Source organism: Loxodonta africana, chromosome 8 (genome assembly GCF_030014295.1).
Source record: "Loxodonta africana isolate mLoxAfr1 chromosome 8, mLoxAfr1.hap2, whole genome shotgun sequence".
Taxonomy (NCBI): Eukaryota; Metazoa; Chordata; class Mammalia; order Proboscidea; family Elephantidae; genus Loxodonta; species Loxodonta africana.
The window spans coordinates 28,492,906-28,517,774 of record NC_087349.1 but is presented as its reverse complement, the minus strand read 5'-3'; the positions used below and the strand labels follow the sequence as shown (position 1 = coordinate 28,517,774).

At 37.2% G+C, this 24,869-nt stretch overlaps 1 protein-coding gene across 2 annotated transcripts in view; it reads left to right on the top strand.

The window, feature by feature from the left end:
- Positions 1–17,347, top strand: part of ING3 (inhibitor of growth family member 3) — a 31,925-nt gene extending 14,578 nt beyond the window's left edge. The window contains exons 5-12 of one of the 2 annotated variants that reach the window (XM_003407237.4): positions 5,051–5,147; positions 7,070–7,141; positions 7,932–8,051; positions 8,328–8,485; positions 9,097–9,290; positions 9,564–9,756; positions 12,279–12,317; positions 17,041–17,347. In XM_003407237.4, the coding sequence (XP_003407285.1) occupies positions 5,051–5,147; positions 7,070–7,141; positions 7,932–8,051; positions 8,328–8,485; positions 9,097–9,290; positions 9,564–9,756; positions 12,279–12,317; positions 17,041–17,157 (990 nt within the window). In that variant the 3' untranslated portion in view covers positions 17,158–17,347. Of the gene's footprint in view, positions 1–5,050; positions 5,148–7,069; positions 7,142–7,931; positions 8,052–8,327; positions 8,486–9,096; positions 9,291–9,563; positions 9,757–12,278; positions 12,318–17,040 lie in introns of those variants that run through there. The other variant, XR_002784956.2, reaches the window with a different exon arrangement.
- Positions 17,348–24,869: the final 7,522 nt, after the last annotated feature.

Genomic DNA, 24,869 nt, shown 5'->3' with positions numbered 1-24,869 from the left:
GATGTCTTCCCACAGTGTTTTATATAGCATGGTGTTTCATTGTCTTATTTTTGATTGAAATATTTTATTTACTTTTAAAGTCAGCGGTAAACTTTTTATTCCTATGACCAGCACTGCATTGATTAGATTAACTCATTTATTAAGGAAAGAAACCAAACAGCATAATATCTGCAAATGAGGAAATTTTGTGCAATTAGGGATTTATTAGAGCAAATTGACAGTTTATTTCAATAGTTGTTTTAGTGGAATTTGACTAATAGGGGAAAAAAAAATCCATCCTATAAAAATGATTTCCTTTTAGAATCCTGACACTCATAAATAGTCATTAAACACTTAGTTGTGTTCCTCAGCCAGATGTCACCGCCATTAGGATGTATTAGATTGTTATATCTAATAAAGTTGATTTATGTATTTTCTGATAAAATTTGAGCTTTGAGTTAATGCTTGAATGATTTTAGCAGTCTCTTGTAGTACTCGGTACCCTTGAACTTGCCTTTTTTATATCCTGAGATGATTATATTTCAGGCCTACATTTTATGTATAACTTTGAGAGTACTTCACCTGATACTCTAATTAAGGAAATGTATTGTGTGCATTTGACCTTTTGATTTGTCCCTTATCCTTATTGTCTTTTAAAAAGATGATTAGATATAATTTGTCTGCTGAGGCCTCAAATATTTTTATCAGTCTAAAGCTGGATTAAATTTTCATCTAGTTTGAATATAATTTAGAGATCTAAAGTGTCATTTTCATGACCTTATCATCAGAAATAATTCGCCACCATAGTTCTTTTTTCTTCCCGAATTTATTCACTGTTACCAGGTCTTTTCACAGATGGAAATATGCTCTAATTGTCATAGATTTCAATGTAGAACCTAATAGATGGGCTGAGTGCTGATTCTGAAAGGGCAAGCTAGACGTCTAAATTTTAGAATTTGACAGTATTAGAAGTGGTAAAACATACAGAAACTTTTTTAAAAGCTCTATTTAGTTCAGTTTAGATCCATCACTGACACTTTAAAAATTTGGAAAACTGGAAGAGTCAAAATAGAAAGAACAAAAGATTACACTGCAAAAATGTTAAAGGACGGGGTTTTTTTTGTACAGAGGAGCCAGGTGCGACTTAAATATCTTTGTAGTCACGGACATGTTGACAAGTACTGTTGACAGTTTCCTTTGTCTTTAAAGAGATCAGAAAAAGGATAATAGATTTAAATATAAAGCAGTTATGATTTGGGGTTATGATTAGGAAACTTCTTTGGCTAGTGTTGATGGACATTACACAGGGAACAAATCAATAATTAGACTCTATGATCATAGGAACCTATGTCTAATGGGAAGTCTCTCTCCATTGGCCCAGTACCCTCTTCAGTACAATAAGTCATTCTTATGGGGCTAGGTCTGCATGTTGGTTAGGTTCTTGCTTTGCCTGGTAACTATAAGGCCATTATGATGATCAGCTAGAATAGGTGCTTTACCCACTAGAAATCATGTAGGTGGAGGGAAAGCACATTAAGGGTTCAGTCAAGTTCAGTTTAGCTGTTGATCACGGCTACTTCTTAAATACTGTTTAAGAATCCTGATTATAGCTTAAGTTAAATCTTGTGGTCAGCTTACTTTGTGACTTCTGAATTGATTTATATAGCAATGGTGAGTCTAAGAAAAATGATTCTCATTGGCTAATAATTGTTTATAATAATAATCAGATGATAGTATTTTTTACGTACCAATAGGTGGGACTGGTTGGAAACCATCTTAGAAAGTTGTCTGTCACAATGTGGTTAAGGCTGTTCTGTCATTGTTTGTTTTAATTATGAACTTGGTTTTTAAAGTAGTAATTCCTTGAATTCCATTGCCTTTTCTAAGCTATTTAGTATCAGAAATGCTGTCATTTTCTTCAGGAAACATTTCTTAAACTTATTTTATAGTTTCATGCTTTTCTGTGTAATAAATCGCATCAGTAGTGTTGTTAGCAAAATGAAGCATTTCTTAAATGCAGAGGTGGACTGAGTTGGGATGAGGTTGTGTATAAACAGTGTAGGGAAAAAAAAAAGTCTTCATCTCACACAAGCCCATCTTCCCAACCAAATTTCTAATTATCTCTCTGTATGCTATGCATATGGAAACACTGGTGGTGTAGTGGTTAAGTGGTACAGCTGCTAACCAAAAGGTTGGCAGTTCGAATCCACCAGGCACTCCTTGGAAACTCTATGGGGCAGTTCTACTCTGTCCTATGGGGCCACTATGAGTCGGAATCGACCCAAAGGCAATGGGTTTTTGGGTAGACTGTATATATAGTATATATCTCTTACAGGCCACAGTACTTTACTTTCTTTTCTTTGAGCATACTTTGTTTTTCTTTCTCTGTGCATTGTTTAATTATTGTACTGTCTTTCCATCTATTTGAATATAATCCATTGCCTTTGTTCTTCTGTCTGTATGGATTGTTTGATTATTCCACCTTCTTTCTATTTCAGTATACTCTGTTGTCCTGGTCATCTAGTGCTGCTATAACAGAAATACCACAAGTGGATTATTCTCTCACAGTCCATTAGGCTAGACGTCCAAATTCAGGGCACTGGCTCCAGGGGAAGGCTTTCTCTCTCTTTCAGCTCTAGAGGAAGGGCCATGTGGTGCATCGGTCTTCCCTTGGTCTGGGAGCATCTTACTGCAGGAACCTCAGGTCCAAAGGTCACACTCTGCTCCTGGCAGTGCTTTCTTGGTAGTATGAGGTCTTCATGTCTCTCTGCTTGCTTCTCTCTTTTATATCTCAAAAGAGATTGGCTTAAGACACTATCTAGGAGATCTCCATCAATATAACTGCCACTAATCCATCTCATTACATCATAACCCAGTAGTGAATAGGATTTACAACATGTAGGGAAATCACATCAGGTGACAAAATGGTAGACAATCCTGCAATACTGAGAATCATGACCTAGCCAAGTTGACATATTTTGGGGGGACACAATTCAGTCCATGACATCCATTGTGTTTGTTTTTCTGTCTCTATACGTTGATTATTCTACCTTCTTTCTATTTGACTATAATTCATTCTCTTTGTTTTTCTGTCTCCATACATTGTTTGATTATTCCCCCTTTCTTTCCATCTATTTTAATATAATGCTTTCTTCATTATCTATTTACTCATACCTCCTTAGCGTGTGCCACAGCCCAGTGTTACATTTTTTCTTTGTGTGCCACTTCTGACTCTTTGAACTTTTGTTTATTTGTTGTGTCTAGGGTCTGTGTTTTTAACTATTCTTGTGTGTAAATTTTGATTTGTCAGCTAAATCCTAATTCCTATGAAGGCAGAGATTTCGTTCTCATTTTTCAAGTATCATCCGTTTAACCCAGTGCCAAACACACAGTAGTAACTCAGTATTTAGTATTGGAATAATTGTAGTTAAGGATGGTGGTAAAGTGTTTCTATTGCATTAAATGGTCTTGGAACTTAGATATGAGTATTTTTTATTTCCCTTGAGATTAAATTTTGACAATGAAAGAGAAATCTGTGAATAACTGAGGTCTCTGTTCACACTTTACTGTTGGAAGGGAGGTTCCGCTAAAGGATGCTCTATTGCCTGCAGAATAGAAGCAAGTATCAATAATACATCATATTAAGTATTCTAATTCCCACTTCTGGCAAGACTCTGAAAAGTAACTGTGAAGATGGAGGGAACACTGGGCTTTAAATTATTGAGAAGTCACCAACCAATACCCCAATGGTTGTTGTTAATATAAAAAATACAGATAATAGGGCAGTACTCCTATTCTTTCAACTTGAATTATGTTATTCTGAGTTAAAAAAAAAAAAAAAAAAGGTTGATTCCCATGGAGAAGTTCAAAGGGCAATGCTAGGTATAAATGGCGAAGCACAGTTATTACAAGTAGGTCAGAGTTAAATGCATTATACGCTGTGACTTTGGGCATGTTAACGTCTCTGAGGCTTAGTTTCTTCATTTATAAAATGCATACAAAAATAACTTACCTCAAAAGATTAGAGCGAGGGCTAGAAAAGATAGGCCATCTACCTAAAGTACTAAGCACATTAACTGGTCTCTTCATAGGCATCTAACGCATGTAAGTTCTTTTGCTCCTTCTCTCTTCTTCTCCCTCCTGTTAGGTGCATATTATCTAATTAAAAGTCTGACTTAAAGTTTTGCCTTCATGCTGTAACATAGCACATTTTGATGTTTGTGAGGAAGTTACTCCTAACCATAACAGTGATCCAATGGGAAATTAAACTTTGGAAAAGGATGTTAATAACAGGAATATGTTTCAAAGAATTAGTGTTTTTTGTTTTACTTCGAAGTTATACATTTAAAAAAAATTAAAAATATATTTAATAGTTAAAAAATATATTAAGACATTGTTGGTAGTTGGAAGAGTAAAATAATTTTCTCATCAGTTAACAGATCTTGAGATGAATGACAAAATAAAATTTTGCCACCTCAACAAGAGGAATAGCATTACAATTTTATTTTAACCAGGTTCTCTGGGGACTGAAGTTTTCTGGCTAAAAACCCCTTTGGCTTTTACCTAAATAATTGCAAGTATAATGCTCTGCTTTCTTGCCTTAGATAAATGCTATGTATGAAATATATTTAGCCTCTTTGTAGACTGAAGATCTTTCGTTCATCGTTCTAAATGGCAGTATGGATGGCCTTATTAAGTAGGAGATTAGGCCAAAAATAAGCACAAAGCATACTGTGAGACGTTACCACCCTTCATGCTCTCCTTCCCACCCTCAAATTCATAACATCAGTTTGGCTTTAATTTTTATATTCCCACTTCTTCCAGAAATGGAATTGAGAACATACCTAACAAATTGATGATTCTGGTTTCTTAAAATTTTAAATTTATTAAAGGGACTTGAGAGATTATTTAGTCTAATACCCTCATTTTGTAGACTAAAAACCTGAGGCATAGGTTAATTGACTTGCCCAAGCAGCTTCACTAAAAGACAAAGATGTAGGTGCCCTCGTTAAGCTGACACTTTAACAGTGTCCCAAATTTTGGTGGTTATCTTTGATCTTCTTTGAAACAGGTAGATCGACACTTGAGAAAGCTGGATCAGGAACTGGCTAAGTTTAAAATGGAGCTGGAAGCTGATAATGCTGGAATTACAGAAATATTAGAGAGGCGTAAGTAAAATTTACAGTTCTCCATCAATATTGGACAGTACATGTGCAACATCAGATCGCTGAGAAGACGCGTGTCCTACAAAGGCTTACAGAGTCTGCCCTTTGGTGGATGGTGGCTTCCGGGGTGAATGGCGTGCACCCTTGCAGTAGGAACTGTTTGTGGCATGGATACTGAGAGAGAATATAGGATATCATCCTTGCACTCTTTATGAAAATAACAGTGCATCATTCCTTTTAAAAATACCTACATATTGCTAAGAAGATGAGTGGATGAGTGGGGAGAACAAAGATTTAAAAAATATAATCGTTTAGAATAAAAGTTAATCTGTCTGTCATTAAATGTTTTGACTTAGCCCTGCCTATTTATGTACTTAAACTCTGAGGAAGACCTTTTTTTTTTTTTTTTAATTAGAAGACCATTATTTTTTTCTTCTTAAGAACTGCCGCAGGGCCTTTCCTCAACTGACACACACACACAATGTCTTTGTCTCTTGTTTATATATATATACATAAATATTCATATATATATAGAGAGAGAGAGAGACTGTAGTTGATCCCATAACAGTTCCTCTTTTTCTTAAAGAAGTCTTCAACTTTCCCTTTTCAATAGGAAACCATTTTAATTTTTCTTTGCAAGGCTTGACTTATCTCCTGCTATAACTTAACTCTTACCGCTTCTTCGGTTTAACTTAAGACACTTCCCAAAAATGGAGGCATGAGCTCTGTTTCTTTAATTCAGCATCTGTTCCATCCTCAATATGATAATATACATAAAAGGGCGGAGTGGTGCTAGGCACAGAGTAGGTACTCACTAAATGTTAGCTGAAACAAATACTATAGCTAATTTCTGCTAGAATTTAATTAAAAGGATTCAAACATCTTTCTTGGAGCATTTCAACAGGAAGAACATGTACATGTTTCTCTACACATAGATGAAAGTTTCTTTTCAGTGTTAGGTTATGTACCTCCCTGTATGCTCACTAGATGTCAACCGGAGAAAAAACCAGACATGAATCCATCTCAGTATCCATAGTTGCATTTCTGTGTTCAAAAGTAGATCTGTCGCTTCAGATGATAATCCGTTTGTGGTACTTTTTTTTTTTCTGAGGGAACTCTATAACTGAGGATGATAAGTATTTTGAGACCAAATAAAATATTCTGTAGTTGTTTTATTTTTTTTTTGGAAATGCTGATGATCGCTGTGAATAACTGTAATCCCTGCCTATTCAGTACTGCAGGTAGGTTACTAAAGCATCCTCACCAAGGACGCAGACATACCAGACTAAATTGGATCAAGTTATAAAAGCTGTTTCACCCTGTTTTCTGCCATAATTTCATCTCAAGGGATCAAAAATAAACCCAGAAAATTTCTTTGAAATTATTTTGAAGCTTTGTGGTAGAGATTCTCTTGCTCACTTTTCGCAGGGAAAATCCCTAACTTCTTTTAGGAAGTTTTTACTATCATATATCATTTTAATGATTAAAGAATTTTCTTTCATCTAGTAATGTCCCCATTGCCTAGAATGTAGGATCTCCCATCAAAAGGCTTTCAACTCAGTAAATCTAGGTTGAGTTTTTCAGCTCTTGTAGCAGTGGGGTTGTAATGTCTATTCATCCATTTATGTGGTACACACTGTGGTGACTCACCTGATTAGACATCAGCATGCCTTGAGCCCTTTTGTACTTAAGGTGAATATTGGGAAACGGATCATTTATTGTTTAGAGAGAGGCCAGCTCAGGGTGAAATTGGCAGTGGTGACCCTATAACATGTCTGGCTAAGATGATGCCATGGGCACATACATCACAGTTGCCAGTGCTTTGCTGGGTAGTGTGGGAAGCCGTGCCTGTACTTGGTTGATGTGAAGTTCTGCAGTGACAGTTAATGGTGGTGTGTCTCTGTGCTTCTTTCTCTCTTTTTTAGGATCTTTGGAATTAGATACTCCTTCACAGCCAGTGAATAATCACCATGCTCATTCACATACTCCAGTGGAAAGTAAGTTTGGTTTAGTGCAGCTAAAATGTTAAATACAATCAGCATGTTAACTACAATCATGTTACATGTATATTCTCTTTCACTAGTTCTATACATTCTATTGCAAAATAAGTATCTTTTCTTTCCTTTTTTTGTGGGATGTATTTTTTCACTGCAGTTACTGACACTTGTCTTTTTCATGTGGGACATACATAATAGACTTGGGAACAGTGTTTTCCCTGGAACTCACAGAGGAAGAATGTATAGTGCTTCCTACCTGTGGTACCAGCATGCTAGACAATAAACTGTTGTGTGGTAGGCCCTTTGTCTTTTTCATCCTTGTGTCTCCAATGCTTAGCATACTGTTTGTTTGGCATACAATAAGGTCTCCAATGGTTAATGAGTTTAGTGGGTAAATGAATGGTTAGCCGGATAGATGGCTTGGGGGGGGGAGGATGTATCTTTTGACAAATCAATAGTTTAATAGAGGGGTTGATTAAAAACTATTCCGAATTCTAGGTAATGGTTTAAAAGCAAAATTTCCTTCAGGTTATTTGTGAAATCATGGTGCCTCATGGGTTATATTCAGTACTTTGCTTCTGAAGTATTTTAAATGTCTGAAAAATCGACCTTGAATAAATCATCTGCCAGATTTCTACTGTTTGACCCATCTTCTGAGAAAACATACTGTTCTGCGTTCCTTGAGGAACCCTGAGCATAGCGGTATGGGTTTATAACTCGATAGAGGTACTGTGCTTTGTCCATCATTCTCTGAAATTTAAAAACACATAAATTCTTTATTTATATTCAGAAAGGAAATATAATCCAACTTCTCACCATACAACAACAGATCACATCCCTGAAAAGAAGTTTAAATCTGAAGCTCTTCTGTCCACTCTTACATCAGATGCCTCTAAAGAAAACACACTTGGTAATTTTATTTTCCTGAATATAATTGTTTGCTTTTTTGTGTGTGTTTGAATAGGGGAGAATGAAGCAGTCAGGATTAATGAATCATTATAGTGTCTTTTTTGGTTAAAGTCTGTATGTGGAGAAAGAAGAAAAATGAAAAATTTGATAACATTCAGTCAACTCAACCTACAGTGACAAAATTTTTAGATTTAATTGTATCTGCTGGGAAATACTGTATTTTAAACTCACTAATATTCTCTCCAACCATTTTTATTTTTTCTTTACTTCTACATAGGATGTCGAAATAATAACTCCACGGCCTCTTCCAATAATGCCTACAATGTGAATTCCTCCCAGCCGCTGGCATCCTATAACATCGGCTCCTTATCTTCAGGAACCGGTGCTGGGGCAATTACCATGGCAGCAGCTCAAGCAGTTCAAGCCACTGCCCAGGTACAAAGGAAAAGGCTTGGAGACAGAATGGTACATTTTGTCTGAGTCATTGCCAAGTTCTAATAAAGACAAGTCGGTGTGAATGAATAGAGATTTCTTTCATTGTATAGTTTCCTTTTTCAAAATTATAGCCTTGTGATATCTGACAGTTTATTTAACAAAGTGAATATACAGGAAGTACCTGATTGATAATGAAAAGTAAAAAATAGATTGACACAATCTCACGCAGATCCCTTCCTGCAATAATTGCTCATTTTGCCCATGTTCTTGGCTGCAGTCCACAGCACATGCTAGGGTGAACAATACTTTGATCTCTTTACCAGTTCCAGGGCTTTCTCTTAGCCTCAGAACTTAGGTTGACTTGAGTTTGTTCACTTCTGTACTGTTTGTCTGTCTTCCAAATTAAGAAGTTACCCAACCCCTAATTACTTCATAACTGTATAAAAGTTGATTTTAAATCTTTATATAAAACAAATTACAGTGATGAACAATAATGTTTTAAACACAATAAATTGATACTGGATAGAACAAAATAATATTATGACTTGTAAGACTTGAAAAGAAAATAAGTATTTATGTATATTAATACTATCAATGAATGTCTATTTAAGATGAAAGAGGGACGAAGAACATCAAGTTTAAAAGCCAGTTACGAAGCGTTTAAGAATAATGACTTTCAGCTGGGAAAAGAATTTTCAATGCCCAGGGAAACAACAGGCTATTCACCATCTTCGGCACTCATGACCACGTTAACACAGAACGCCAGCTCCTCGGCAGCCGACTCGCGAAGTGGGAGAAAGAGCAAGTAAGTTTTACTGTTACGGTAGTCCTGTACCTTCACTAAGCGCTCAGTCTACTTAGCAGCTCAGCTGAACTCCCTTACTTTAAACAATGACAGGCTATAATGCATCAGGACAGGATGAATATTAATTTATACATTTATAATTGTATTTATAATTTAATGTTTGATATTAATTTATGCTGTTGATGTCATTCCCTTTTGTAACACTTATTTATGAGTTGCTCTGAGATAACTTCTTCTGGATGATAAGCAAATAAAACTGATACAATTTTTCAGAAATAACACCAAGTCTTCCAGCCAGCAGTCATCGTCCTCCTCCTCCTCCTCTTCGTTATCATCCTGTTCTTCATCATCCACCACAGTACAAGAAATCTCTCAGCAGACAACAGTAGTACCAGAATCTGATTCGAACAGTCAGGTCGATTGGACTTATGACCCAAATGAGCCGCGCTATTGCATTTGTAATCAGGTAAAAGTCTGGTATTGCTCTGTAGAAGCATAATCTGAATAAATTAGAAGAAAGAGAACTGTTTAAGCCCTGTTTTTACTCCATTTTAAAACATCTTAGCTTTTTGAATACATCTTTCTCCCCCTTATAAAAATGGTATGCTTGCTACAAGTACAGAGTATGAAGAAAAATGTAAATCCAACATCAGTCTTCAGATATAAGCTGTAATTAAACATTTTGATGTACCATTAATGCATGTGGCATACGTATGTACACAAATACACGAGTGTGCATATGTGAATTTGACAGAATCACAGTATATACTTTTTTGTGACCTTTTCTCACTAAATCATGTTTATTAAACATGGTTTTTCTTTAAAGTCTTCTTTTTTTCCTTTATAACTATCTATAGGTATACCCTAACTTCTTTATTATTAGTTATGTATAGTTATGTAACTTATTTGGCATCCCTGGTGGCATAGTGGTTAAGTGCCACAGTTGCTAACCGGAAGGTCGGCAGTTCAAATCCACCAGGTGCTCACTGGAAACTGTGGAGCAGTTCTGCTCTGTCCTGTAGGGTTGCTGTAGGTTGGAGTTGACTCGATGGCAGTGGGTTTGGTTTTGTGTAACTTATTTAACCAGTATGCAGCTATAGATTATTTTAGTGTTTTTAATTTTTTTGAAATTAAAAATAACATTATGATAAAAAAACATTTTAAAAATATAATCTATTTTACACATGTAATCTCCTAGGATAATCCTTTAGGATTAAAATCGTTACAGATATTTGCTACAGACTGCAAAAATGTATTCTAGAACTTTATTACCAAAAATTTATGAGCATGCCCATTTTGCTGAACTCTTAACACTGGATATTATTTGCTTAAAAACCATGCACCAATTTGATACTTTTGTATCACATGATTATTTTAATTTACATTAGTAGTAAGATTGGACCTTTTCTCAACATTTTTATTTTTTCTTTTATGTGTTGATACCTAATGATTTTTCTGTTGTCTTTGTCATACATATTATGAAGCACTTTGTTGGTTTAGGTTTTTTTTTTTAATTCTTTTATTCTAAAATTTCAAATTTTTATGGGTCTGACTATAATTTTTTTTTTTTTTAATGAAGTCTACCATGTCTTACATGCTTAGAAAGGCTTCCTCTCCTTTTTCTCTTCTTCCCTGCTAAATATGTCTTGCATATTCTTCTAGTTTTTGTATAGTATTATCTATTACCTGATATTCTTTAGTTTTTTCATATTTAAATCTTTAATTTATCTGTCATTTATTGTTTTCTATGGTGGGAGTTGCCAGTCTAATTTAAAAAAAAAAAATTACCAGTTTGCTATTGTTTTACTTTAACCTGGCAAATATTTTGTAGTATAAAAGATTAAGAAAAAATAGCCCATAAACATTCTGGTAATAAAAGTAGGTACCTTACAAAAGAAGAAACTCAGATTGGCGTCCGTAACACTAAAAAACTAGGTGGTGATGCCTACGTCTAGAGCGTGAGGGAAGAACCTGAGTACCTCCATAGCACCGATACTCAGAAAAGTTGTTGCTCCTGGGCACAGGACCACATAAGGGGTTCTCACTCGTGCATAGAATCAGAAAGCATGCCGCCTAGTTAACCCTGCCTGAAAAATTACAGTCTATTAAGAGGTTAGGATCCCTGGTGTTGCAGTGATTAAGAGCTTGGCTGCTAACCGAAAGGTCAGCAGTTCAAACCTACCAGTTGCTTCATAGGAGAAAGATGTAGCAATCTGCTTCCATAAGAAGTACAGCCTTGGAAACCGTATGGGGCAGTCCTACTCTGTCTTAGAGGGTCGCTGTGAGTCAGAATTGACAACAATGAGATCATTTTTTTGGTATTAAGAGCTTAAATGAATTCATGAATTGGGAAGTTGTGCTGTAAAGTACTAGTAGTGAACAATGGAAGAAAAATGAGAACGAATATATAGTAGATAATAAATTTAGAAGTTTCAGTGAATTGTACTATTTGCTGCAAAAATATAATTTAATGTAATTTAAGAAACTAAATCCTTAAATGAAAATAACCAAGAAAGAAGCTTAAAAGTTTAAAACAGCAACAAAACCCATCCACAAAGGTGGTTCCTATGTCCAAGTGGCTTATAAAAAAAAAAAGTGGCTTATACATGAAGTTATTTTAGACTTTCAAAGAACAGGTAATTTCTGTGTATCTCCCCTCCCCATCAGCCCCCTAAAAAATGTTTTAGAAAACTATATACCCTGATTCTCAGTGTAATTATATATTCAGTATAACCAAACTCATTGCTGTCAAGTTGATGCCAACGCATAGCGACCCTGTAGGATAGAGTAGAACTGCCCCTTAGGGTTTCAAGGCTGTAATCTTTACAGAAGCAGACTGCCATATCTTTCTATCTGTGGAACTCTGGTGGGCCTTATATTTACCTCTGTTTTCTGACAGTGTCATGAATACCCTTGAATATCCAGTTACTGTGGATTTAGATGCTTGTTATATTGTCACACTAAAAATACTTAATTTCCTTTTATTAGGTATCCTATGGTGAGATGGTGGGATGTGATAACCAAGATGTAAGTATTGAAAGTTTCCTATTCAAGATTGAAAAAAGTCACAGGTTGTTATTACTTGAATATTTTTCTTTTGTTCTGTGTCTCTTGGTCTAAGAAAACAGGTTTGTAGTTATGTTAATTAGGGATATGTTAATTTAGGGATATGTTATTGATAACCTTAAGTATTCAGTCAGGTTGTATTAATAGATGCTAGGCTGCTCCTCTCCAGAATTGGGCAGTGTCCCTTAATTTGTTTCCACGTGTCTATCAGTTTGTCATACTGTGGGGGCTTGCATGTTGCTGTGATGCTGAAAGCTATGCCACTGGTATTCAATTATCAGCAGGGTCACCCATGGCAGACAGGTTTCAGTTGAGCTTCCAGACTAAGACTAGGAAAAAGGACCTGAGACTATACTTCTGAAAAGAATTAACCAGCGAAAACCTTATGAATAGCAGCGGAACACTGTCTGATGTAGTGCTGGAAGATGAGCCCCCAGGTGGAAGGCACTCAAAAGATGACTGGGGAATAGCTGCCTCCTCAAAGCGGAGTCGACGTTAATAATGTGGATGGAGTCAAGCTTTTGGGACCTTCAATTGCTGATGTGGCACGACTCAAAATGAGAAGAAACAGCTGCAAACATCCATTAATAATCGGAATGTGGAATGTATGGAGTATGAATCTAGGAAAATTGGCAATTGTCAAAAATGAAATGGAATGCATAAACATTGCTGTGTTAGGCATTAGTGAGCTGAAATGGACTGGTATTGGCCATTTTGAATCAGACAGTCATATGGTCTGCTACGCCAGAATGACAACTTGAAGAGGAAAGGCATTGCATTCATCGTCAGGACATTTCAAGATCTATCCTGAAGTACGATGCTGTCAGTGATAGAATAATATCCATACGCCTAGAAGAAAGTCCTGTTAATATGACTGTTACTCAAATTTATGCACTAACCATAAGACCAGAGATGAAGAAATTGAAGATTTTTACTAGCTTCTGCAGTCTGAAATTGATTGAACATCCAGTCAGGATGCTTTGATAATTATTGGTGATTGGAATGCAGAAGTTGGAAACAAGAAGGATTGGTAGTTGGAAAATACTGTCTTGGTGATAGAAACGATGCCAGAGATTGCATGATGGAATTTTGCAAGACCAACAACTTCTTCATTGCATATACTTTTTTTCACCAACATAAAGGGCGACTGTACACATGGATGGAATACACAGGAATCAAATCGACTACATCTGTGGAAAGAGACAATGGAAAAGCTCAGCATCATCAGTAAGAACAAGGCCAGGGGCTTACTGTGGAACAGACCATCAATTGCTCATATTCAAGTTTAAGTTGAAACTCAAGAGATTTAGAACAAGTCCACGAGAGCCAAAGTATGACTTTGAGTATATCCCACTTCAAGAATAGATTTGACACGTTGAACACTAATGATAGAAGACCAGATGAGTTGTAGAATGACATCAAGGACTTCATACATGAAGAAAGCAAGAGGTCATTAAAAAGGCAGTAAAGAAAAAAACCAAAACGGATGTCAGAAGAGACTCTGAAACTTACTGTTGAACATTGAGCAGTTTAAGGAAAAGGAAGAAATGATGAAGTGAAGGAACTGAACAGAAGATTTCAAAGGGTGGCTCGAGAAGACAAAGCAAAGTTTTATAATGATGTGCAAAGAGCTGGAGATAATAAAGCAAAAGGGAAGAACATGCTCAGTGTTTCTCAAGCTGAAAGAACTGAAAAAAAACTTCAAGCCTCGAGTTGTAATAGTGAAGGATTCTATGTGGAAAATATTAAACAATGGAGGAATCATAAAAAGAAAATGGAAGGAATACACGGAGTCATTATACCAAAAATAACTGGTGGACATTCAACCGTTTCAAGAGGTAGCATATGATCAGGAACAGATGATACTGAAGGAAGAAGTCCAAGCTGCACTGAAGGCATGGGTGAAAAACAAGGCTTCAGGAATTGATTGAATATCAGTTGAGATCTTTCAACAAACGGATGCAACGCTGGAAGTGCTCACTCCTCTATGCCGAGAAATTTGGAACACAGCTGCCTGGCCAACCCCCTGGAAGAGATCCATATTTATGCCTATTCCCAAGAAAGGTGATCCAACCAAATGCGGAAATGATCAATATCATTAGTATCACACGCAATTAAAATTTTGCTGAAGATAATTCAGAAGTGGTGGCTGCAGTATATCAACAGGGAATTGCCAGAAATTCAGGCCGATTTCAGAAGAGGACATGGAACCAGGGCTGTTGTTGCTGATGTCAGATAGATTCTGGCTGAAAGCAGAGAATACCAGAAAGTTGTTTGCCCGGATTTTATTGACTGTGCAAAGGCATTCCACTATGTGCATCATAATAAATTATGTATAACATTGCAGAGAATGGGAATTCCAGAACACTTAATTGTGCTCATGAGGAACCTGTACATAGATCAAGAAGCAATTGTTCAGACAGAACAAGGAGATACTGCATGGTTTAAAGTCAGGAAAGGTGTGCATCAACGTTGTTTTCTTTCACCATACCTGTTCAGTCTGTATGCTGAGCAAAAAATTCAAGAAGCTGGAGTATATGAAGAAGTATGGGGCATCAGGATTGAAGGAAGACTCATTAAGAACCTGCATTACACAGATGACACAACCTTGCTTGCTGAAAGTGAAGAAGGCATGAAGTACTTACTGATGAAGATCAAAGACCGTAGCCTTCACTATGGATTATATCTCAACGTAAACAAAAATCCTCACAACTGGACTAAAGGCAACATCATGATAAATGGAGAAGAGATTGAAGTTGTCAAGGATTTCATTTTACTTGGATCCACAATCAACACCCATGGAAGCAGCAGTCAAGAAATCAAAAAATGCATTGCATTGGGCAAATCCGTTGCAAAAGACCTCTTTAAAGTGTTGAAAAGTAAAGATGTCAATTGAAGACTAAGGTGCGCCTGACCCAGGCCTTGGTGTTTTCACTTGTCTCATATGCATGTGAAAGCTGGAAGACCAAAGAAGAATTGACACATTTGACTTGTGGTGTTAGCGAAGAATGTTGAATATACCATGGACGGCCAAAAGGACAAACTAATCTGTCTTGGGAGAATTACAACCAGAATGCTCCTTAGAAGCAAGGATGGCGAGACTGTGTCTTACATACTTTGGACATGTTGTCAGGGAGGATCAGTCCCTGAGAAGAACATCATGCTTGGTAAAGTAGAGGGTCAGTGAAAGACCCTCAACAAGATGGATTGACACAGCGGCTGCAACAGTGGGCTCAAGCATAACAGTGATTGTGAGCAGGGCGCAGGACCAGGCACTGTTTCATTCTGTGGTACATAGGGTCATTATGAGTTGGAACTGACTTGACAGCACCTAAGAACAGCAACAACAACAATTTTATGGTTTTATGTGAAGGTTATATTCTCCAAGTGTTACGTTGTATGAAAATTAGAAATACTCTCTCCCTCTTTGCTAAAGAATATTGTGTTTACTAGAATATAGTTTGTTTACTACTCTGAAGATTTGGAATCTTAAAACAATAGTCTTCTAGGAAGCATGACGTTAAGGTGAAGGGTGGGGATGTCGCAGATCTAGTGTGAAAGTTTTTTCCTCCTATGAATGTAGTATTTCCTACTGTGGACTCTTGGATGCCAGTAATAAGAGCCATGTCTAATCATAAAGGAAACTTGAAAGAAGTCTTATTTCTTTTTTAGGAAGCTTATTTTGTTTAGAGTTTTTTTTTTTTTTTTTTATTAAATGCTGAGTATCTTTTTGTCCTGTAGTTTTAACTCCTTATTCTCCTACCACTCAGCCCCCTTTTAACTCCATTAAAAGTGAAGTCCTGAATTCTACAGAGGTAGTGATCAACAACATCAAAATGCTAACATTAAGACTGAAAGTTTTGATTTTGTCAAACAATCTGAAGATTGAGGAGGGTTGGCTTGTGTTAAAATTTGCATTTGCCCTGACCTGGAAGGGTATGAACATGTCCCCTTAGGTGCGGGAAAGACTCTCCTTCGCATCCCTAAAATCACTTGGGGCTGATCATGATATTGCAAAACAGCTCTTGCCCAGCCATTTCAAGAACACAACTGTGAACTGTCTTCCAGGGCATTTAGTGAAAATGAATGAAAGTTCTGCGAATACCAGTGTATGATTCCTTTCATTCCCAATTGTGCTCTTCTGAGCGAGCTTCTCTGTGGAAGTGTAGAGCTGCTCAGTGTGTTGCAGAGAAGACTTTTTCTCTGTGTCTCTAGGAATAGGTACACGAGAAGGGAAACCCAGGCATCCCTTTATATCTTTAATTACAACTAGCTTATTCCACTTGATGAGGGAGTGAATAAGGCTGAATATGAAATGAAATCTTTTTAAAATCCTTTTATCTTCTACCTAAGAGGCCCATCTCACTTCTTTTTGTCCTTGAAAGTTGGCATCAAATTACTCTTCAAGTTAATAAAAATTAATGACTTTCAATTCTTTATTTAGGATCATGGGAGTAGATTGTATAACCTCAGAGTTATCAAAGATACTTCATTTGTCTGTGCCTCCATTTCTTCACCTTTGAAGCTTAACAGGTGGACTAAGTGATCTCTTAAATAATCTCTTTGATCTAAAAATTCTGATACTAGGACTGTTTTGTTAAATTATCAGTCTACTGGGCATATTTTAATGTGTCATCTAATCTTTAGAGGTGCTAAAAACTTTTTTCACAATTTTGCTTTCTAGTGCCCCATAGAATGGTTCCATTATGGATGTGTTGGCTTAACGGAGGCACCAAAAGGAAAGTGGTACTGTCCACAGTGCACGGCTGCCATGAAGAGGAGGGGCAGCCGACATAAATAAGGGCGGCCATTCCACTCGAAGAAGGAAAAAGCTTCAGCTAGATATTTTATACAGGACTCAAGAAAAAGGAAAGAAAAAACAATGCATTTCCCAGCAACTGCTTAAAGGATTTCTATAGACAATCCTATAAGATCTTGAACTATAAATTTTATGGGTTGTATTTTAATAATGTAAGTAAATTATTTATGCACTCCTGGTGTGCTCTGAATATTATTCCAGTTAGCTTTGGATTATTTCAGTGGTCAACACATGCAGACATTTGTACTCCTCAACCATTTTCTCAAAGTAATGGGCATTCTATAATTTAGACTTCAAAGAATTCCAACGATGAAGATTTTAAGAAAAGTATTTTATATTCAACAGGTATATTCTGCTGCATGTACTGTACTCCAGAGCTGTTATGTAACACTGTACATAAATGGTTGGAAAACAAAAAAAAAGTCAGTGCTTCTTTCAAAAGACTTTAAGATAATGGTTTTTAAAACGTCTTTATAATAAGCTTTGTTTCTTTGTGAAACTGAATTCAGCAGGCTGAAGAAAATGGTCGTGTAATAGAAGTGGGCTGGCATCCTCTAGAGTACCTAGGTACATGAACAGAAACTCCTGTAGGTAAAGACTGACCTGTGCCATTATTCTTTATATGTTTCTGCATCCAAATAGAGTGCAGTTCATGGGGGGGGGGGGCTGAAGAGGGAGAAGGGTGTTAAAAAAAGGTGATACATTTTTATACCAAATGTGTTTATTTTTTTGTGCAAGTAATCCTTAAAATTGGAATTGTATTAGGTGTTAAAATAAAGTTTTTAAAAAATTACTTGTATTTATACTTTACACTTAATAATGAAAATTTCTTAATTCCAATTAACTTCCAAATATTCATAATCTAAAAAAGGAGAGAGACCTAGGAAACAGAATGCTGAGAAATTTGTAATTTCTTTAATAATAATGTTGGAAATTTGTGATGTGAAAATAAGGGAAAAACATTTTTAATGTAAATTTGAAATGCAAATGTATTTTTCTAGAACATCTCTCTGGTTTTTCCTTCAAAGTCCAAGGAACGTGAAAGAAGTCAAATTACAGTAGATAAAATGAAAATAATTGTAGATGTTTTGACTTAAGGCAGTGTGGCCAATTTAAGTTAAAAGCACCTGAATTGGAGCTTAAAATTCAGCTTTATTTTTGATTCTACCACAGGTTGGTATGAGAGTTCATACAAATTTTGAATCACTCTGAAACCTGATGCTATAGAGTTGATTCTGACTCAGTGACCCTATAGGACAGAGTAGAATGGCCCCATAGAGTTTTCCAGGGATCACCTGGTGGATTCGAACTGCCCACCTTTTGGTTAGCAGCTAAACTCTTAACCACTGCACCACTAGTTGAATCACTCTGAGCCATATTAAATCAGGCTGCAGGAGATCTATAAAGTACTTCTGAGGTTTTAATCTATAGGTGCTATTTAAATTATAAATTTTGCATAGTGGATGTTTTATTTAAGGTATAATATCGAGTTCTGGTTGGTAGAAAAGTCCTTAAAGCTGTTTAGATAATTTATTATATCATATTAAGTATTGAAACATACTAGGTCTATCAAGTTTATGCTTTAATTAAGACCAGATATGAGCCTCTTAGAACTTATTCAGAAAACAGTGTAAAAATCTATGCAATACTACCCACAAGGGTATGGATTAGATAGGGGATTTCCAAGGTCTCTTCCAGCTTCAAAATTCCATGATCCGGAGTTGCTGCAGTCTGATTTTATAAATATGTCAGACCGTAAAACTAAGTTAGGTTCACTCGTGGGTACTCGTGATACTCGATATTTTCACAGAGATTTTGTAAACGTTGAAGAAGTAATATATAATGTAGTATTCATTTAGCTCATTAGCATGTTGCTTGGAGATGCTGAATTGTATCATTGACATCCTCTAATGATGTATTACATCTTCACAAACCTATTTCATAGGAGCTAGTCAAAGGAAAAAGCCTTATATACAGTCTTATTGTAAGAGAAAGTTCCTTGTGTGAGTCAGGGACATCCTCATCTCAGCTGCTGCACCGCCCCTTTCAGTACGTGAATTCCACTTCTTAACAGATCACTCACACGTTGAGTATAAAGTGCGTATAAAGAAGTAAACCAAAATTTTGTGAGATTATTTAGTAATGTGGTGGGACCTGCTAATACCTGAGACATAGATGATGGGCCAAATATGGAACTACCTCATCCAAAAAAAAACAAAGATGTGGCCAACTAGTAATGTTCTTTGTGGCATATACACCAAGAGGTATAATGAGTATTTTGAGCATTATAAAATACACATTCAGAATCTTTTGTTGTACAAAACTCGTGTAACAATTGGTGGCACAAATAATTCAAATGTGGGTTCACAATTTATGTAGGTGGTGAAAATTGAGGCCTTAACTGCTGTGGAGTGTATATTAAAAATGTTCGTGGTAACACATTTAAAGCAATAAATGGCTTAAATAAATGCCTAAATGATGCCGAGTGTTTGATAAACATACAATCATTCTTTCCAAAGGCAGTTAATTATTTTGCTCTTTGAAAGCAAATTCCCGTACTGTGAATTTTTTAACTCCAGGTTTTCATCATGCCTGCTATCCTTAGACCTTAGAAATGGTCATGTGGATCTCATTAATTAATTAGTCTTAGAGAAGTAAATGCTTAAAAAATTTGGACTGTAAGGGGGTAAGAAAACCCTTTGAACGTGTAGATATTGTAATGTTTTCCCTCAACTTTCACAGTTTTCTTCTTAAAGAAACCTTTGAACAGATGTGTTAGAGAAAGAATACCTTCAAAAATATTTATTTTTATAATTTTACAAATGTTAAGGGCTTAGATGTTGAAAATGCACAGCAGAAGGTATGTATATGTGTGTGGGAGAGGTGAGGAGGACTGACGTTAAATAATTGATATATTACGGTAAATGCTATATAACATGATGTACAAAGCACTATGGGAACACTGGGAGTGGATTACTGTGACTAATAATCAACAAGACTTACATAGGTATCATTGGAACGGAGTCCTAAAGACAGATGAAATAGGGAAGGTTTTCAAAGCAGAAGCCATGTGCATTCTGGGAACTTAAAAGCAGGCCATACTGAGTGGAGAATGCGGTTGGTTCATGTAGTGTCTGTCAGGGAAAGAAGCTGGATACCCAGACAAGCATCTATTCATGAAGAGCATTTAACACTCTGCCATGGCATTGCTTATAGGAGTAGTAATATTGTTGGTTCAATATTATGTTACAGTTTAATGAAATAGCACTTATTAAGATTATAAAGTAGGGTCGACTTAAAATTAGTCGGTGACTTGGAAATTGCTTAACATTTTTTAAGGTGAATCTTTTCCTCCAATTTTTTCAACTAGATTTATGCTAGTCAAAATGTTTTAATTCCCTTATTCTGATTAGAAAATCTAAATTACTGAAACAGATTGTAATTTCTGACCTGTTGTTAGTTGCCGTCAACTTAGGATCTTAGTATTCATGACTTGATTCTGCTACGGAGAAATCTTTGCGACTCTTCAGGGCCTAGTTGAGAAGCAGTCACTTTCCTGAAGCTTCCCTTGTCATCTCCCAAAATGTGAACTCTATATTGGTTCTCTGTGGCATTTGGCTTCTGTCCCTCTCAGTTGTGGCTGGGATATGATACGTTTATGAAACCTCATTTCCTTTTCTTTCTAGACATGTAGTTAGATCTCACTCCTCAGCTCAGTTTCAGTTAGGGGAGTCCAAAATGTGGGCCAAGTGATGTATGCAATCTGAAGCTTGGCCCCTAAAAGACCTCCCACACAATCCTTTAAGCCCTCTCTCAGCCCTCCTGCACTGGTTGAATGTGGAAGATCCCAGTAAACCAAAACCAAACCCATTGCTGTCGAGTCAATTCCGACCCCAGGTGACCCTATAGCGGCCCAGGAAGGGGTATCCAAATGCACGTCATGCACAGCCACCACCTGTCAGTGGAGGCTTGCATGTTGCTATGATGTTGAACAGGTTTCAGCAGAGCTTCCAAACTAAGACTAGGAAGAAAGGGCTGGTGAGCTACTTGCAAAAACCAGCCAGTGAAAATCCTATGGATTACAAAAGTTTGATCCCCAGCTGATCATGGGGACTGGGCAGTGGGGTGACTGACTTGACGACAATAGCAAAAGGGTATGGAAAGTCACAAGCGGATGGACCATGGGTACCAAATGTCTGAGTGGAAAGTGACAAAAACACCAGAAAGTGATATGAGTGAGAAATCTTTATTGTATCAAGCCACTGATACAGGGTTGCTATGTGTCGGAATCGAATTGACGGCAGTGGGTTTGGTTTTGGGCTTTTTGGGTGTATTATCAAAACAATGAGATTTTGTTATAGTAGTTATTCTACCCTGACAAATATATCATCAAACTGTTATGTTTTAGTCATTTGTAGTATTTGTCATATTTCTTTTATTTGCCTGGGGTGATGTTATTGCATAGTAGAGATTCAAGATGTGATTCATGACTTGAAATGTCATCCTGTGTTCAGAACTTATGGGGAAAGTTCTAGAGTCAGCATTAGCTGAGAAGTGGTAGGAGTTGCAAAGAGGGCAGTCAAACTTTCAAAGGAAGGTGTTGAAAGGTGAGTGTCCAGGGGCTACTGTCAGCAAGGCAGCACCCCCAGGACTTAATTCATGGCACCGTCACTAGTAGCTGCAGCTGGATGTTACATCAGTGGTCAGGGGCTTTCTTGAAAGATAAAGGCTGTCTCCTGCAGGAAACCAAGACTGCCCAGAATCTGAAGACTTCCTCTTCTTCCAGGTTGCCACAGAAAGGAAATCCATGTCAAAATGTACTCCCAAAAGCACAACGTTTTGGAGCCTGAGGTGACCTTGGAGCTTATCTAGTGATGACTGAAGCCCCTATTTTACGAGAAAGCTGAGACTCAGAGAAGCAAATTATTTTCCAAGATTCCTGACCCAACACTGAAATTTTGTTACAGATCTCTTTATGTGATCCAACACTGGAATTTTATGTGATAAAACTCTTTATTCCTTTAGCTTACAAAATAAAATAAAAAAAAAACTTTTTCAAACAACAATTATTTGAATGCAGCCAGTCCCCCCACCCAATACCAAAAACCAAAATGAAAAATATGTGTGGTGGAAAAATATATTTTGTGTAGAAGAGGTTTAGGGGGAAGATTGTTCTACTGTTTCATCCAACCTTGAAATGATAGGATCCTGAAAGGCCTATCGATCTGTTGTCCCAGGTGAATGCTGCCTACATATAAGCTCTTGAGTACTGAAAATTCTTAGCAGAAGGGGTTGTTCATGAAACTGTATGCACAAAACTGTGCAGAGTGAACACTGTCAGAATCCACATGGTGGTAGTTCTACTGCGCATTTACCCTCCCATTCGTCTCCTGGAACCAGCTTAGTCTCTGTCTTTATTGTTGGCTGTTCTGGCTCCTTCAGACTAACCCATGCTTCTGCTTCTGCTTCCATTCAGATAGGTCCAACCTACCACTCAGGTATAAATACCTCTCGGGGATCATCTCCACCTAGTGCTCACTCCTATCTCACCCTTGCCCTTGGCATTCTCCCAAGCCAGCCTCTGCCACTTACTTTCCACCTCACAAAGTAAGGGGAAGAGAACTCATATTAAGTACTCATGCTTGTTTTTGGTGTTTTTGTGTTCCATGAGGCCTATTATTTGATGATTATTTGTTCACGTGTCTGATGACACACCAGACCTTCAGCTCAGTGAGAATTGAGCTCAACATTAGGATCCAAACCATCTAGGCATACCAACAGCACTTCGAAGGACGCGTTAGTATCCTCATTTCACAGAGGCAGCAGAGATGAGATTTAAAGAAATCACTTGTTCAAGAAGAGCGTTTAAGAGGCAGCACCATGATTCATACCCAGATTGGATTAATTCGAAAACAGATGTAGTCTATGGACCAACTTAGTCTATATAGTGATAATTCCTGTTAGGTCTTCTTTTCCGTGTCTTCTTCCCACTTCCTCACTCTAATTCTGCTCTCTCTCCTGCAGACATAACTTTTATCTGCTATCTTCTCCTACTTCTTGGGACTCAGTGGTTAAGAAGGGTAATGTGGATTCATCAACCCGCCAGCAACATTTCTGGAACACTACTTTTCCACCATCATACTTGTTCCTGTTATTTGAAGTCTAGTCATAGCATCTTCTTAAAATTATCAATGCTGTTGTTTTTCAATTCTCCCAGCCCAAAGGCAACTTGAGTTTAGGGTCTGATTTACTTTCTTTTGTACCCTGTGTGCAACAACTTAATCACGCATAAAACGATCCTTATATTCCTCAAACTCTGTTTTTTACAGGCTTCTTGACAATAGAACCTCAAGTCCTTTTATAAAGTGTTAAAATAGGTTTTTTTTTTTTTCTTCCTTTTCAAAGCAAGGAACTGTATAGATGCCCAAGTCTCTGGGTCTGTAATAGCTGGGCACCCCTAGGGGGCGCACCATCTCACGAAATACAAGTGACTGAGCAGCCGCTTAAGGGATGGGCTCATTCTAGGGGTATGGCCTCATGGAAGAAGTTCTTTCCCACAAGAATAAGTTTGGGTTAGAAACAGAAAACCTATTTAGTTTCATAGCCTTTCAAGAATGTCTGCTCTGAGCCTAAAACAGTTCACAAAGTAGGGGGTGGGAGAGGGAGCAACGTGCTCTATCTAGGCAGATTACCTTTCTCCGCATAGTTACTTGAGCTGACTCAGCAAAGTGGATGGAGCTGGCAGAAATTGCCCTACTAGGAGGATCCTTGCAGTGGACTGTATAGAATTAGATTGATTTGAATTCTGGACAAACCCTTTCAGCTGGGCAAAAATTACCCAAAACCTGCAACAATCAATTCATTTTAGAAGTGAAAAACTTGCTGTCAAGTCGATTTCTACTCACAGTGACCCTAGAGGAGTAGAACTGCCCCATAGGGTCTTCTAGGCTGTAATCTTTAGAGGAGTACATTGGCACATCTTTCTCCCACTGAGCCAGGGACGGATTACCCAATAGGCAAGGTAACCACTGTGCTTTCCTTGCTTACCAGATCGCTGGTAATGAACAATTTCACATTTTTCACCACATCAAAGATTCTGCTTCCAGGTATGGCTGGTGTCTGTGTCTCTCCCAACCCCACAGCACTTTCCTACAAAATCAAAGCCTCTTTTCAAATTTACAGTCCCTGACACGGGGACAGGGTTGGACGAACCAGTAAGCAAGGTAAGCACAGGCTTCCTTATGCTTACTTACTAATCTGTAGTGCAGTTTCACCTGTTTTTCCACCTTCTGTGTGTTTGAACCCCCAAAATTTGATTAGCATCTAAGTACTATGCCACTCCTTTTCAAGAGTAAAGTGTTACACAATTAGCCTTTGAAAAACCCAGTCATTAGTCCAGGAAAATAATAATATTTTTTCATATAATGCCTCTAAGCCTTAAAACAACCTTATGAAATCTATTTAGATGTTGTTGTTAGGGGCCGTCCTATCAATTCTGACTCATAATGACCCCATATAGGGAAACCCTGGAGGCATAGTGGTTAAGAGCTAAAATTTTTTTTTTTTTTTTTTTTTTTTTTATGGCTGCTAACCAAAAGGTTGACAGTTTGAAACCACTAGGAGCTCCTTGGAAACGCTATGGGGCAGTTCTACTCAGTCCTTTAGGGTCGCTATGTGACAACAATGGGTTTTGT